This window comes from Ursus arctos, unplaced genomic scaffold (genome assembly GCF_023065955.2).
Source record: "Ursus arctos isolate Adak ecotype North America unplaced genomic scaffold, UrsArc2.0 scaffold_24, whole genome shotgun sequence".
In the NCBI taxonomy this organism is placed as follows: Eukaryota; Metazoa; Chordata; class Mammalia; order Carnivora; family Ursidae; genus Ursus; species Ursus arctos.
In genome coordinates, this window is record NW_026622919.1 from 40361865 (window position 1) to 40378808 (window position 16944).

At 36.3% G+C, this 16944-nt stretch overlaps 1 protein-coding gene and 1 non-coding gene across 2 annotated transcripts in view; one reads left to right on the plus strand and one right to left on the minus strand.

The window, feature by feature from the left end:
* The window catches only part of NLK (nemo like kinase), a 158359-nt gene that overhangs the window by 79904 nt on the left and 61511 nt on the right, over positions 1-16944 (plus strand). Inside the window, exon 2 of the mRNA XM_026517691.4 lies at positions 12441-12570. Within this exon, the coding sequence (XP_026373476.1) occupies positions 12441-12570 (130 nt within the window). The remainder of the gene's footprint in view (positions 1-12440; positions 12571-16944) is intronic.
* LOC113269208 (U6 spliceosomal RNA) lies at positions 10782-10885 on the minus strand. The gene has a single exon (XR_003321371.1). It is a non-coding gene; the product is annotated as a U6 spliceosomal RNA (small nuclear RNA).

A 16944-nucleotide genomic window follows, 5' to 3' on the forward strand; every position in this document is an offset into this window, starting at 1 on the left:
AGGAGGGCACGTAATGCATGGTGCACTGGGTGTTATACGCAACTAATGAATCATCAAACTTTACATCAAAAACCAGGGATGTACTGTATGGTGACTAACATAATATAATAAAAAAAACATTAAAAAAATTTTTTTTAAAAATAAAGACATATAGATGGCCAGCAGACACATGAAAAGACGCTGAACATCACCCATCATCAGGGAAATACAAATCAAAACTACAATGAGTTATCTGCTCACATCTGTCAGAATGGCAAAAATCAAAAGCACAATAAATATGTGTTGATGAGGATGTGGAGAAAAAGGAACCCTCTTGCACTGTGGTGGGAGTGCAAAGTGGTGCAGCCACTGTGGAAAACAGTATGGAGGTTCTTCAAAAAGTTAAAAATGGAGCTACCCTATGATCTAGTAATTACACTGCTGAGTATTTACCCAAAAAAAATGTAAAAGCACTAATTCAAAGGGATATATGCACCCGTATGTTTATTGCAGTGTTATTTACAATAGCCAAATTATGAAAGCAGCCCAAGTGTCCATTAATAGATGAATGGATAAAGAAAGTGTAATGTGTATATTTTTTTATGACAAATTCTTTTTTATGGCTGAAATAATATCCCATATATGTAAATGTATATATAATATAGTAATATTTTTCAGCCATAAAAAAGAATTAAATTTTGCCATTTGCAACAACATGGGTAGATCTAGGGAGTATCATGCTAAGTGAAATAAGTCAGTTGGAGAAAGACAAATACCATATGATTTCACTCATATGTAGAATTTAAGAAACCAAACAAGCCAAGGGGCTGGTGGTGGGGGGAGAGAAATAAACCAAGAAGCAGACTCTTGACTATAGAGAACAAACTGATAGTTACCAGAGGGGAGGTGGGTGAAGTAGGTCATGGGGATTAAAGAATACTCTTATTATACTGAGCACTGAATAATGTATAGAATTTTTGAATCACTGTATTGTATACCTGAAACTAATACAACACTGTATGTTAACTATATTGGAATTAAAATAAAAAATATAATAAAAACATGTATTCCTCTATTTACCCGCCTATTTGCCATTTCTAGTTTTTCATTTCTTCTTGTGGATTTGAGTTACCATCTGGAGTTATTCCCTGTAAGGCAAATCTGCTGACAACAAATTCTGTCCGCCATTACTTATTTTGGAATGTTTTCATTTTGCCTTTATTTTTTGAAGGATAGGGTCTTTTTTTGTTGGATATAGAATTTTTGCCTGTGCATCACCACCACTGCAAATATGGCATTCCACTGCTTTTGGACTTCCATTGCATCTGATGGGAACTCAGTCAGCCATTGTATTGTTTTTCCTCATTGTTTTCAAGAGTTTCTTTCACTTGATATTATCTTTGACTCTGACATCTCTAGGTGCAGAACTCTTGTGTTTATCCTCTACAGGATTTTTGAGCTTTTGGGATCTGTACATTTTCATCAGATTTGGGAAATTTTAAACCATTATTTCTTCAAATATTTTTTTTCTTCCCCTTTCTCTCACCTTTTCTTCTGGTACTCCCATTAGATGTATATTGGTACACTCCATGTTATTGCATAGGTTTCTGAAGCTCTGTTCATTTTTCTTCAGACTTTCCTCTTTGTTCTTGAGATTGTATAATTTCTTTTGATCGATCTTTTAAGTTTACTGATTCTTATGCTATTTCAGATCCACTGTAGGGCCAGTCTACTGAATTTTTCATTTCTAATACTGTACTTTTCAACTCTAGAATTTGATTTTTTTTTTAGTTTGTTTCTATATTGTGATATCCTATTTGTTGTCATTGTCACCATTTTTTTTAAAGATTTTATTTATTTATTCGACAGAGATAGAGACAGCCAGCGAGAGAGGGAACACAAGCAGGGGGAGTGGGAGAGGAAGAAGCAGGCTCATAGCAGAGGAGCCTGATGTGGGGCTCGATCCCAGAACGCCGGGATCACGCCCTGAGCCGAAGGCAGGCGCTTAACCGCTGTGCCACCCAGGCGCCCCCATTGTCACCATTTTTAAAAATTCTTTAAACATGATTTCCTTTACTTCTTTGATCATATTTATAATAGCTGCTTTTGAAGTGTTATTGGATACAACATCTGGGCTTACTCAGAAGAAGCTGCTTCTTCCCCTGAGTCTGAGTCACATTTTACTGTTTGTTTACATATCTTGTAATTTTTTTTTGTTAAAAACTGGACATATTTAATAATATATTGTAATAACTCTGGATTTGATTCCTCCCCAGCCTCCCTCCCACCTGAGGGTTGTCATTGTTGACATACTGCTGTTATTGTGTATATTTGCTTATATTTAAGGAATTTGACTGGACTTAGTGTGCACAGTCTTTTTCCCCTTTAGGGTACATCCACTCATATCTGCTCAGGTTTTTAAAAAATCATTATTTTAATTTTTAGGCTGGTCTTCTTGGTGTACCCTTTGTGTCTGTGGAGCTTAGTGGTCAGCTAGTGATCGGTTAAAGGTTGTGCTCAAACATCTTGAGCCAGTAAGGCTTCTATCCTTTGTGATTATGTTAGGAGCTCATCTAGTTTTCAACTATGCCCCAGCTTTGATTTTCTGCTGAGCCTCTCAGTTCTTCCCTTCCCATGTGGGAAGCCTCTCAGTCAGACATGGGTATGTGCAGAGCTGAGTACATAAGCAGCCTCCAGTTAGCCAGGAATGGGGGGAGAGTTTACCAAGCCCACTGTGGCTCTCACTTCCAGAAATCTCCTTGTTAAATTTCCGGATTTGTGTCCCAACTGGGATAGCAACCTCAGACTTGTAGAGCTTTCTCTTTTCTTCTCCAGTTGAGTTTAATGCTTTTATGGTCAGTGCTACTGAGTGTAGGGTTTTCATCCTCCACTTCAGATCACATCAGCAACCTCAGGCAGTGAAGTTGCTGGTTTTCATGGCCAACTACTGCATGGACTGTGCTTGGGTGGGGGTAAGGAGCAGCCAAGCAATAACACCACTGACTTTCATTATTCTTAGCCACAGTTCCATAACTTTTCATAAATAAACACTTTTGAATTTGTTGTTTGACTTTGGTTGTTTTCTGGAGTCCTGAAATGGTTGCTTTTGACATTTTTGTCCAGTTTTATAGTTGTTTTGACGGGAAAGGATTTGCTGACCTCTTCAGTTTGCCACAGCTGGAAGTCCTGCCTCCTGCTTTGTATTTGTAGTATTTTTGGTTTTGGTTATTTTTAAAAGGCTAACTAATTAAAAACCTGAAGCACATCTATATATTGTAGCTGCTTCAGCAGTTTGCTTTACAATGGAAGAAGTTAGGAGATTGTGATTAGATTGGGGGTGGGACTGTAGTTCTGCTATAATTCTGCTGACAGCACTCTCCTGTGGAATGTTTCTTAATAGCATATTCTTGTGTAATGATGAAGAAAATGTTTATTTTTTTAAGTAAGCAAATTCCTTTGGAATTCTACCAAAACATAAGAAACATAGTATGTATACTCCTTGCTACAAAATAAATCAGTGGCACAAGGAAATGTATGACAGAATTCATTGGGCTGCTATAGATGTGTATTTTTTTTTAATTTAATTTATTTATTTGACAGAGAGTGAGACAGCGAGAGAGGGAACACGAGCAGAGGGGGAGTGGGAGAGGGAGAAGTGGACTTCCTGCTGAGCAAGGAGCCCGATGCAGGGCTTGATCCCAGGACCCTGGGATCATGACCCTAGCCAAAGGCAGACGCCTAACAACTGAGCCACCCAGGCGCCTCTATAGAAGGGTATTTTTACAAAAAATAATAAAAAGAATTGCCCTCTTTAAAAATTACTCATCATACAAATTTCAACCTGAAGTGCCTTTTTATGCTGAAAATTTTAACTGAGAAATTTGTCTTTACCTTTTTAGTTCTATAATAATAGAAACACAGAAATGTACACAAAATAAAATATACACCTCTATAGCCACCAATCATACAAGAAATAAGACATCACTGGTACACAGAAGTCCCTTCTGGTCTCCCCCTTCATTATCGCCTCCCCAAGATAACCACTATCCTGATTTTATGGTAACTACTTCCTTTCTGAATAGTTTCTATCTCCTGAGTATACATCCCTAAATATTCAACTTTTCTTATATTTTTAATATTATGGAAATGAAATCTTACATTATTTGTGACTGGTTTCTTTTGCTCAAAATCAGGTGTATGAGATTCATCTATGTTGTTGCACATAGCAGTAGTTCATTTTAACCATTTTTCCATTATATGAATAGGCAACAATTTGCTAATCAGTTCTGTTCGTGGATATTTGGATTGTTTCCAGTGTTAAGGGTACTAAAAATACTACCGTGAACACACTCATATATTTAGTGATAGGTGTGCACATTCCTTTGGGGTATACACCTTCAAGTCAAATTGCTGGGTCACGTTGTATTTGTATCTTCATTTTAGTATGTAAAGCCAATCTTTTTCCATAGCGATTGTACCAGTTTACATCGCTACTAGCAATCTATAAGAATTGCCATTGTACCACATCTTCACTAAAAATTTGGTATTGTCCACCTTTTATTATTAGCCGTTCTGGTGGTTGTATAGTACTTTCTCATTATGGTTTTAATTTTCATTTCCCAAATGACTAATAAGGTTAAGGTCCTTTTCATATGTTTATTGGCTGTTTGGATTATCCTTTTTTGTAAAATGCCTATTCTAGCCCTTTTTAAAAATTGATATGTATGAATTCTGCGTGTATCTGGATAGGCACTTTATTCCTTATATGTGTGGTACAAATGTCTTCTGCATGACTTGCATTTTTATTCTTAATAATGTACAGATAATGAAAAGAAGTTCTTGATTTTAAAGTAGTCAAATATATGAATTTTTCTTTTGCATTATGTTTTGTGCTTTTTGTGTCCTGTTGAAGAAATCTTTCCCTGCCCCAGTATCTTGAAGATATTCTACTACATGTTATCTTCTAAAAGCTGTACAATTTTGGTTTTCACATTTATATCTACAATCCTCCTGGAATTTGTGTAGGGAGTGAAGTAGGGGTGAAGATTCATTCTGTTTTTCCATATGGATATCTAGTTGTTCTGTACCATGAATTGAAAAGAATGTTTTATCTGTCAAGGTCCAGTGAGGAGAAAGAAACCATACCAGTTATTGAAACAGAGCTTTTAAAGTTGGGGGGGGGTGCTAATTAGCTGTAAAGTTGTTTGTAAAGTTTAAAGTTGTAGGTAATTAAAAAGACAAGAAGAGAACTAAGGCATCATGGAAGGCATCATAGAAGTAATAGCTACCTCTAGCTATGGCTAGAGGAATATCATGGAAGACGTTGGAATTATTAAGACTTAGAACCCCATGCAGGAGAAATTCAGATATCTAAGGAGAGGATACAAGCTCACTAGTGCTGGTATCTAGGGTGGAGGATGCAATGAGGCTGGTTCTGCAAATGGGAAAACTATAAACTGGACTCAGCTACAGTTATAGGAAGGCATCGCCAATGCTGGGAGTGGAGAAGTGTTGCTAGGGTGACACAGAAACAAGAGACAGGCAGGAAGCCCACAGGAAGGGGCAAGTCCCCCTTTCCTCCTCCAGCCTTGTAGTGTACTCTAACCCCCCCCCCCCCATTGGCAGAGCCTAACATGGAGCTGTTTGGCAAAACCAAAATGTGGTTTGCAGAGTCATAGCCCTGATATTATAGAGTTGCGTTTAGACGGATGGGTTTGAGGCTGAGAGACAGTAGCTTATGGCACAGCCTTTCTATCTACAAAGACACCTTTATGACAAGCCAAGTATCTGTATATGTGAGAATCTGTTTTGGGGTCATATTTCTATTTCTTTGGTCTTGTTCCAAAATTATGTTATCTAAACTATTGTAGCTTTATGTTAAGTTTTCATATGTGGTAGAGCAATTTTTCCTCCTTCAAGAGTGTTTTAGCAGTCCACAGCATATTTGCATTTCCATAAAGACTTTAGAACTGATTTTGTAGTTCCACAAAAAGAAAACCTGTTGGGGTTTTGGTTGGAATTTCACTGAATCTATAAATCAGTTTGGGGAGAATTGAAATTTATATAATATTGAGTTTTCTAGTCCATGAATATGGTATGTCTCTCCATTTATTTATGTCTTTAATTTCTTTCGATAATGTCTTTTAGTCTTTTTATGTAGAAGTGTTTCAAAGCTATTGTTAGCTTTAATCCCAGATACCAGATTTTTTTATATTATAAATAGTATCTTTAATTTTTTTCATTTCAATGTTTTTATTTTGAAATTTTTCAAACATGTTTTCTTTATTTTTGAATAGTTTGACCTCATTATACCAATCACCATATTCAATAATTATCAACATTTGCTTCGTTTGTTTCAACAGTCCTTCTTGATGAAGTATTTAAGGCAAATCTTAAATCTCATGTCATTTCACCTATATATACTTAAGTATACATTCCTAGGAAATGTGGACATTTGATTTATAACCATAATTCCAAGCCATATTCAGATTTTCCTTTTTATTTCAAAAATTACATTTTGCTGGTATGTTGTTTGGTATGTTCGGTTTGCTTTTAGCTAACAGCATATTAGGACTTAAATTTTATGTTAAGTAATTCTTAAAATATTAGCTTAGCCACTAAAATATTAAATAATAAGCATTTAAACACAAATTTTTTCCAATATGTGAATTTTGCATTTCTTAATTCATTACAATTTTTCAACATCGTCAAAACCATGCTGTTATAAACCTGTGTAAACAAAGCCATTCTTTCATTTGGTGCCTTCTGTACTTATAAACCTAACATGCAACAAAAATTGCCATTCTTTAATTTTTTTAAAAAAAATCTTTATATTTCTCAGTATTTCTATTACTGAACACATGTCTTTCAGGAAGTCATCAGTGGGATTAAAAGCAAGCACATTTTTGTGTGACATAGTTTTTGTTTTGGTTATCCTTTATAACGTCTTTTTACCATAAATTGTTAAAATGTAAGAAGGTGCAGCTGTGAATTTTTTCCTTTGTATCTTTGTACAGAAACCTGTCTTTCATTGAAGGTGGTTCTCCTTCCCATACAGTATTCATGGGTCTGTTTCTAGGAGAGGACTGTTGCTAGTGGGCCATGAAAACTTCCTAGAGTTGGCAGGCTAGGCTGTGTCATGTTCACCCTCCAACCTGAGAAAATCCCTATTGAAAAGACAGTGTGGCAGCTTCCCTGCAGGCAAGTCATACTCCTCACAAAGATATTTGACAGTGACTGAGGAGTAACAGTCTCTGTGTCTTTCTCAGCATCTGCAGCAAGGATGAAACTAATTATTAATTCATGGTCTAAAGAACAAAAATTGTTCTTGGGTCAACAATAATTAGTATAAAAGGATTTTGCACCTATATTTCATCTTAACCAATGATAATTGGTGGGGAATTGGGGGCTTAAAAGTTAGCTCTTATTCATTGGTAACAAGTATTTGAAAATAAATATGACAGCCTGATTTTGGATGATTTGCCTGTGTCTTGTTTCTCCTCCCTTATCAGCACCCCTGGGGATCTCACTACAGATCAGAGTGGCCCAGTGATGTCTCACCTGCCGGGATCATTGCTATTTATACTTGTTTAAACACAGAGTTAGAGGATGTTTAAGTTTATATTTAACTCTTTCAAGTAAATGTAGATGTTTTGCTTCTTCTGATCAATAGTGGAATTGGAGGGTATGAGAAAGAACCATTTCACTGCTTTGGTTTAGCTGTTATATAAGGTCTTTTTTCCTTGTAATATCAGATTAACAAATTTGAGGATCAGTTTAGTAGAAGTATCTTGAAAAAGGGAAAAGGGTCTCTTTCGTATACCTAGAGCTGACTCAGCAAATACCAAATTTGGATAAACATAAAAGAAAAACCAAACATCAGAAAATCCCAACTGATGGAACAAATTACCTAACTATGAGAATCTTTTTTTCATGTGTCCATGGGTGGAGGCAGGGAAGCCTTAGAAAGTTTATTCCTCTGAACAGTGTGCAACTCTATAAATTATGTCAAAGTACACAAACTTTAGGCTGTTACATTTTTAGTTAGAAAGACCAAAAAGAGGGTGTGTCTGGGTGGCTCAGCCGTTAAGCGTCTGCCTTCGGCTCAGGTTATGATCCCAGGGTCCTGGGATCGAGCCCCACATCAGGCTCCCTGCTTGGCAGGGAGCCTCCTCCTTCTCCCTCTCAGACTCCTCTTGCTTGTGTTCCCTCTCTCGCTGTCTCTCTGTGTCAAATAAATAAATAAAGTCTTAAAAAAAAAAAAAAGAACAAAAAGATGTAAAAATAAATTCCTTATTCCTTAACCTATAGTGTCCTTGAACATATAACAGGGACTAAGGTACAAGTGAGATACGTTTTTTTTAGATTTATTTGTTGTCAGAAATTGTACCTCATAGTTTGTGATTGTTTTCTCAAGCTGACTTAATCTAAATACAAGTAAAAATAACTTTTAAGGAAATGAATTTCAAAATGAATGTGAAGGCAATAATCTAAATATTTAGAGTCTAGTTAGGAGGTTCTGTTACTGAGATACGTACTGTATTGGTACAGTTGACATAGTAATTGTAGTGTGTATAGCAAAAAATAGAAGATAGCTGATTACAAGTTTATGTGAATAGAATTAGAAGAACCTGATTTTCTCAATCCGAGTGAAATATTCTCATTATAAATTATTTGTTTTGAATAGTTAAAAACCTATATTGGAAACATGGACTTTAAAACTGCTAACCCATATGGGGAAAAGATTGTTCACATAAAATGAATGTGGAGCATATAATTTCTTGGGAGATTCTTGCTTAGTAGTTATACTAATTTAAAGCTGTTGTAATATTAGGTTCTAGTGCCTGGGAATGTATCCCCAGTAAGCTTCACTCTTGTTTCATTCCAGCCCTTCTACTTGTCCATAATTTAAGCAGATTTGTGGCAGTGGTCAGAGTTTCCTGGGATTAAGAAAGCTCTGCAACAAAACAACCACACCAGATCTAAAAAGCTTCCTATTTTGGTTTCGTACTCTTTTGGCTGGCTATATTTCTCTGAAGAATGGCTTGTGGATTCTTCTGACTGTTTAAAAAACAGTTGAACTGGTACTCTCAATGTAGAGAAAAATTATTGTACTCCTGGCAGATGTAAGAAAGGATTCTTTTTTCACAACCCTTAAAGCTGTATTTTTTTTTTAAAGATTTTATTTATTTATTCGACAGGATAGAGACAGCCAGCGAGAGAGGGAACACAAGCAGGGGGAGTGGGAGAGGAAGAAGCAGGCTCCTAGCGGAGGAGCCTGATGTGGGGCTCGATCCCATAACGCCGGGATCACGCCCTGAGCCGAAGGCAGACGCTTAACCGCTGTGCCACCCAGGCGCCCCAAAACTGTATTTTTAATATACTGTTTACAGAGTCGAACATTGATTTAAAACTTAAGAAGTAAATACCTGTTTTAGTGTAACTTGATTGCCCAGGAAAATAATGAGGTGAAATGACAGATGCACTGTTTTATGTAGGGCTTCCAGCATTTAGTAGAGAAAGTAGCTGACCAGTAAGTGGATTGTAGATCAAGGGATGGCTCCTTTTTTTTTTTTCTAAAATGAGGCAAGTTGCCCTAAATGTTGTTCATTATTTCTACAGCTGGAGCTTCATTAACAAGTACAGTTGGAATAACCAGGGTATTGCAGCCGCCGAGGAACTAAGCATGGCAAGCCTTTCAGTAACAAAGTAAATAAAAGAATTCCTGTGTAACAGGCTTCCACACTTATCTGTGTTCTGTGGTACTGTTGGAGCTGAACTAAAGCATCTGCTACCTCAAGTTAAGAGAGAACAAACTCAACATGGCGTGAAATTACTGCACAGCCCTTCACATTCATTAGAGTTATATTGTTACCAGCCTCAGGCATGACTGGCTTTTGCATGAATAATAAAATAAAATACTGCTTCGTGAATTTTACCTTAAAACATTGCAAGGCACAGTACTAACCTTGGGCCAGGAGGGGGCTTAGCAGCTCTCCTCACCACAGTAGAGTCAAGACCAATAAGAAGTCAGAAGCTGGGAAGAAGTATTGCTGTATGCGGCCCAGGAAAGGGCCTTGTGTTAAATCAATTTACTCATTTTTTTTAAAACGAATATTTATTGTGCTGACTAGCTATTTGGAGACGTTAAAATTACTAAGCTACCATTTGGCAGCCATCATAGTAATAGTTGACTCAGTCAAAAATCATCAGTGGATGCTAAAGGTCATGGGTCGAAGTCTGATGAGGAATAGGACAGTTACACAATTACCAACGGGAAAAAAAAATAGTAATTTTGCAATGTGGCAACCTGACAGACACGTCATCCAAATGATGAAAGTTAATCACCAGAAATGGGGAAAATTGACATCATGTGCCTCCTAATATGTTCACTGAGAAGACATCACTCCTGAGTTATTCCTGTTAAAATGCCCAGCCTGAGTCTAATCGTGAGAAAATACCACATGAACCCAAACTGAGGATCAGTCTACAAATAAGTGGCCTGTACTCTTCAAAAATGGCAGTGTCATAAAGACAGAGGAATGCTAAGTTACTATTCTACATTAAGGAAGTCTCAAGAGACAGTGACAGCTAAACACAATGTGTGGTCCAAAATTTTCCTTCCTTGCTATTTCATTGACATTTTTGTCTCCTAGTCTAGTTATAGAAGTAGTGTACTAAACAAAAAAAATATTTTTAACAATCTGAATATAATTATCTAGTTTCCTCTCTATTTTATGTTTATGTGGATTTTTAGGCAGTGTTGTAGATTTGGTTTGGGTTTGGGGGTTTTTTTGTTTGTTTTTAATATGGGACACTTCACGAATTTGCGTGTCATCCTTGCACAGGGGCCATGCTAATCTCTGTTATGTTCCAGTTTTAGTATGTATGCTGCTGAAGCGAGCACTGGGTAGGTGTTTTTTAAGCAATAATTGCGAATGTTAGGTCTCTTAGTTGAATTACAGTTCAAGCTATTGAAAACCTAAAAATTATAATTCTTAATTGTTTTATCAAATTTTCAGTCAATGGAAGAATAGAGTCCTCATACTATTTAAATAGAATGCACCATTTAAGAGTTTCATAAGCACTTAAGAGAAGAAGTAGTGATCACTAAGATGAATTTATAAAGAAGTCATGGTATTCATAAAGAAGTTTCATATAGTTTTTAGACAGGTTGGTAGGTAACAGGAATGCTTTGTTTTCAGGAAGGCAATTTGATGAGTGATTTCTTGTGGACAAGATGAAGAAATAAACTGAGTGATTATAGTTAAGTAAGTAATTATTTCAATAATAATGGGATGCCAGGCTCATAAATGTTTTCTAGTGTTGTATCCATTGCAGAGATCTATTCTGTCCTGTTCTAAATTTTAATAACTTGGATAACGCCATTGATGACCTATGGAACACACTTTTAAATGACACAAATCTGGGAGGGATAGCCAAAGCACTGGATGACTGAAACTGGAGCTGAAAGATAATGGTAGCCAGGAATGATAGTCAGGAATCAGCAAAATAAGTTTGACAGAAATACATTCTACAAGGACAACAACCATCATATGTGATGGGTGGAAGGAAAAAAAGCTTTAAGATAATTCACGGAAAATTACTTGCGAAATGGTCAGTTGGCCTTATTTAACAAATTTATTGCTTCAGTTCCTTTAACTATTTGATTTAATATGTATCGTTTGGGTCCAGTCAGAAAAATGGAAACCATACTAGTATGTCAAACATAGGGAAACGTAATACAAGGAATTGGTTATACAGATGTTGGAAGACTAAAAGATAAAAAAGGGGGGACACTGAGCTATTAAAGAAAAACTACAGGAGGCACAGCTACCACACCAGGAAGCAAAAGGGAAGAGGTCTTCATAAGCTAGGAGCTACAGCCCTAAGCTGGCACTCGGACTTCTGAGGAGGGGACACTGTTCAGCTACTGGTGGGATTGAGATCCATATTACTAAAGGATGTTCATTTATTTAAGAAGCCAAAATAATTACATTGTGTTCTCTGTGTTGAACTACACATAATGACATCTGAATGAACATCTCTTCCATCTTGAATTTGGTCCTGAAAATGAAGCATACAACTAATTTGACTTCAGTTGTATTAATCTGTACTCCACCCTCATCTTTAAAATGGCTTTACTGCTAATAGCCCTCCTACCTGAGATGTATTGCTAAGTGACCTCTCAGAGAAAGTGTTTATAGAAATTTAGAGAAGGATTTTTTTAAAAAGCATGGCAATTAAGTTGGATGAGCTAAACATTCTCTTTGATTTTAAGTGTGTACTTGTTTTAAATCTTCTTTCTCACTGATACCTTAAACACTGTTTAAGTGGATTGAGTAGTCTAAGATAAAGATGATGGTCATGCTCTGAAACATTGAAGAACAAGATTTGGAATTGATTTCTCTCTCTCTCTCTCTCTTTTTTTTTCCCTTCTCCCCCATATATTGCTTCTTTAGGTCAGTAACAGATCCAAGAGATGGAAAGAGAGTAGCACTCAAAAAGATGCCCAACGTCTTCCAGAATCTGGTCTCTTGCAAAAGGGTCTTCCGGGAATTGAAGATGTTGTGTTTTTTTAAACATGATAATGTAAGTGAAATTGGTGTTTGGGATAGACTATTTCCTACGCACGCTTCATTGTGTTAGTAGAGAGCAAAAGAGAGTTAAAAAGGGAATGTGCAAGTTATTAAGAAGTTTGAGAACCTGAGACAAATTAGACCATTTTTGTGAACAATGAGCAATGAGTTTAAGTGAATTCTAAGATGTATTGCTCAACAGATAAATATTAATTGATGTAAAGCAAATTGTTAATAGTTAGCTGAGGAACAATACTAATATTTAATATAAAGAGTGTAATATGTAGTGTGAGTGATTTAAGTGGAAATAATTGGTCCCTGATTTTAAATGCTTTATTCTTAACCTTTAATATTTTAAATCAGAGATTAATGTAAAGATGTAGGGGAACAGTTTCTACTCTTAAAAACCAGTATAGCTGTTTAAGTAGCATAGGTTAGCATGGCTGTGTTTAGAGATGTCAAGACTCATGGGTGAATAAAATCATTGTGGTTTGAGAAATAGCTTCTCCTCGATCCTGAAGTAAACGTTTGATACATGTAAAATTTACCTGGGGATGTTAGCATTGGTCTCTTGAGTTACCGATTTCATGTGAAAAGAAAAACTGCCTCACATTCTGCATTTCGTACTCAACCTATGTTATTTTAATTGCTAAAATAAAAACTTTATCAGAAATATAATAATTCCTTCTGAGTCTGACTGCTTGTTTGCACAGGAACTTTTAGAACTTTGGCCAAAGTGTAGGTCTCACTTTAAGAGAGAAATTTGTAGAAGTTTGAGGTGTTTGGTAAAACTAGGAATATCAAATAGATATGTTTATTTGAAATTCCTTGCTTTGGCATATTTCATTTTATAGATTACCCCTCTTGACATCCATTTTCCTTAAACTTTTTTTAAAAAGTTATTGTTATCTTTCAGTCAATGGGAACTGCCTAAAAATGCGTTTGTTTCAGTGACTTTGCAAAATACCACTCAAGTTGCTATTTTATGACTGGTCCCTCAAATTTTGTAAGTGATTTAGAAAGATGTCTAGTGCTTGCTTAGTTATTTATTTCTTGAATTTGAGTACCATCCCAACATCAAAGAGGACAAACCTTATTTACATTGTTAGAGACTCAAGTAAAGGTATCCATGGTGAAAAAAATTTTTGAAGGAGACATTAGAAATTTGCTTACTACGGATTTCAGTGGTTTATTATATTCAGACCTATCTTGGCTTCTTTTATAAAGGAAGGATAGTGTAATAGGCTACTATCTATATGTATTGGTATCTTTGCTCGTGACTCATTCCTATAGGGTAACTAATTAAGTGACAAAGTTGGTGTAGTGAGTAGTGTAAGAAAAGAAATAAATGAAATTCTGAAAAATACCTATCAAAACATAGCAACCAATTGGAGCTCCTGAGCTCTGTCATAAGTGAGTGCTTGTGACTTTTGTGGGAATATTCAAAAGTGAGACAGATGGTTAGAGATGAAGATGGTATGGCACCACTATTTTATATATCATGAATTTATGCTATGCTCTGAGATCTCCAAAAGCGTCTCAGTGCCACATATGTGGTATGTGTGGAATGCCAGTCTAAGAAGCATCTGGTATTTAATGTAGTTAAGGCAACAAATGTCTGTTATGTCCTGTATAGAGACAGTGCTAGGTCATGTGGAGGATACAAAAAAGGTTTATAATGTCCTTTTTTGAGGGATCAGGTATTTAACAATTATTACTATGTGTCAGGATGTACACTAGAGGCTTTCCATACATTAATTCATTTAATCCTTAAAAATCTTGTCAGATAGGGTTTGTTATCCTTACTTTGCAGAGGAGGAAATCAAAGCTTAGAGTTAAGTAACTTGCCCAAGGTCAGGGTGGCACAAGATTGGAGTCTGTCTTGCTTCAGAGCCCGTGTTCATTAATTCAATAAACATTTATTCTGCCCATCCTATATTCCTAAACTATGTTAGCTTCTAGGCCTTTCTACCCTTAAGGGGCTTAGTAATGTGATGAGTACTATGATTACAGTGCTCTGGGAGGACTGCCTGCATGGTTAAGTATTAATGCAAGACAGTCTGTGTTTTGTGCATGGAAAATGCTGGACAACCAAACCTAGAAGTATATTATAATCACCAAGGTGATCCTTAAAAAGGCAGATTCACGGTTCTCATCCCACACCCACTAAATTGGAATCTCTGGGGTTGAGGCCCAGGGATTTGTAATTTTTAAAGCTCAGGTGAATGCTGCCACACAAGTACCATAATATTAAGGAAAAGAGAGATTGTTGTGGACTTAGAAGCTCAGATGCTTCAAACATGGAGGAGGTAAACCTTAAGATGAGCCTTTTGAAATTAAGATTTGATTGAAAGAAGAAGAAAAGAATGTCATAATGAAAATGGCATTTAGAAAGATTACCCTGGCCACTGTAGGAAGGTTGGATTTTAATTTGCATGGCTTTTAATGTGTCAGGGTATAGCTGGGAGACTTTGGATTTTCTTTTGAACAGAACCTTCAAAGTCACTGTATCAGGGGCATCTGGCTGGTTCAGTCAGTAGAACATGCGACTCTTGATCTCAGGGTCGTGAGTTCAAGCCCCACGTTGGGCATAGAGTTTACTTTGAAAAAAAAAAAAAGGTCACTATCAAATTCATTGATTTTAGCTGATCTGACTGATTGAGATATACACACACACTTTTTTTTCTTAAGGATAGATTCACCTTGATGTCATAACTTAGGGAAACAGTAATGGGTTTAACTTTCTGAAAGTTGTTGTTGACCAGGCTTATCACTAGAGTCTAGTCAGAATCTGAGCTATTATAAAACCTGGTAAAAATATTCTGTACTTTACCCACCTGTGCACTTGTGCATGCGTTTATGCATACACGATTGCCGTATTATCAGCATGGAGAAGGCATGATTGAGTTTTGGGTTGTTTTTTTTTTTTTTTTTTTTTTTTTTCAGTTTTGTGCTCCTTTGAGAATCTGATAAAAGCTATGAATCCTCTCTTGGAAAAATGCACATACACACAATATTTATGTCATGTTAGGCTTTCACAGGTCCTCTAAAGCCCATTCGGAGCCCCCTTAAGGGTCCACTGATTACTGCAAGGATCCCCTGTGATACAAATCCGGGGCTTTTTCTTGTCCTTAGGCAATAGCATTAAGTATGCAGTAGGCAGTCAGTCTATTTGAAGAATAAGTAAGTAAGTGAAAGTGACAGAAAAAAGAAATCTCCAAGTATGGCATGATAACCTCAGTGATCTCTCTCTCTCTCTTGGAGTTACTTTTTCCCCGTCTTTTAATTCTGGAATACTTCTGGAATACTCTAGAGGGATAGAGAAGACAAAGAGGAGGAAGTAGAGGCAAAGAAGAATGATTCATTTTCCTTTGTGTAGTCTGGCCTAACTCGGGGCGTGGGGTTCATAAGTAGGATGAAGAATCATACCAATGTGGGACCAATAGGATGCTTCTCTGAATGCAGACATGCTGTTTAGCTGCAGACATTATTAATGCTAATGTTTCTGCTGCTAAGGAGTGTGAACAGGCAAAGGATGCTGTAGACTGCCTTACTTTTCAGTGGATTTGGTTTTGTTTGCTCTGTGCCTAACATTTGTGGTACTGGGCAGATTCTTGATGTATTTAAAATAACACATTCTTGTGTTCATGAATTGGAAAACTCAGTTTCGTTAGTATGCATGTTCTGTCCAAGTTGAGCTCTATATTCAATGTAATCCCAATCAAAAACCCAGCAGGGTTTTGTATATATGTGTGTGAGGAAATTGACAAATACTCTAAAGTTTATGGAGATGGAAAAGACTGAAAATACTCAAGACAGTCTTGAAGAAGTTGAACAAAGTCTATTTCACAACAGATACATAAATTAATTCAAAATAGATTGTAGACTTAAATGTGAAAGGTAAAGTAATAAAGCTTCTGTAATAAGACATAGGAAAATATCTTCATGACTTTGAGATAAGTGAAGATTTCTTAATGAGACAAGTAAAGCATTAACCATTTTATTTATTTGTTTTTTGAGGGGGGAGCACAGCCAGAGAGAGGGGGAATCTTAAGCAGGCTCCACACTCAGCATGAAGGCTGACACAGGGCTTGATCTCACAACCCTGAGATCATGACCTGAGCCAAAATCAAGTTTAACTGACTGAGCCACCCTGACGCTCCAAGCATTAACCATTAAAAAAAAAAAAAAAATTGCTAAACTGGACAGTATTAACCTCAAGAATTAATGCTCATCAAAAGTTAAGAGAATGAAAGGACAGGCCTCAGACATATATTCAACAAAAAACTTGTTTCCAGAATATATTATGTGATAGACAATTTTAAATATTATGTGATAGACAATTATAAATATTTAGCATTTGAGGAAGACCATTAGAAGTAAATAT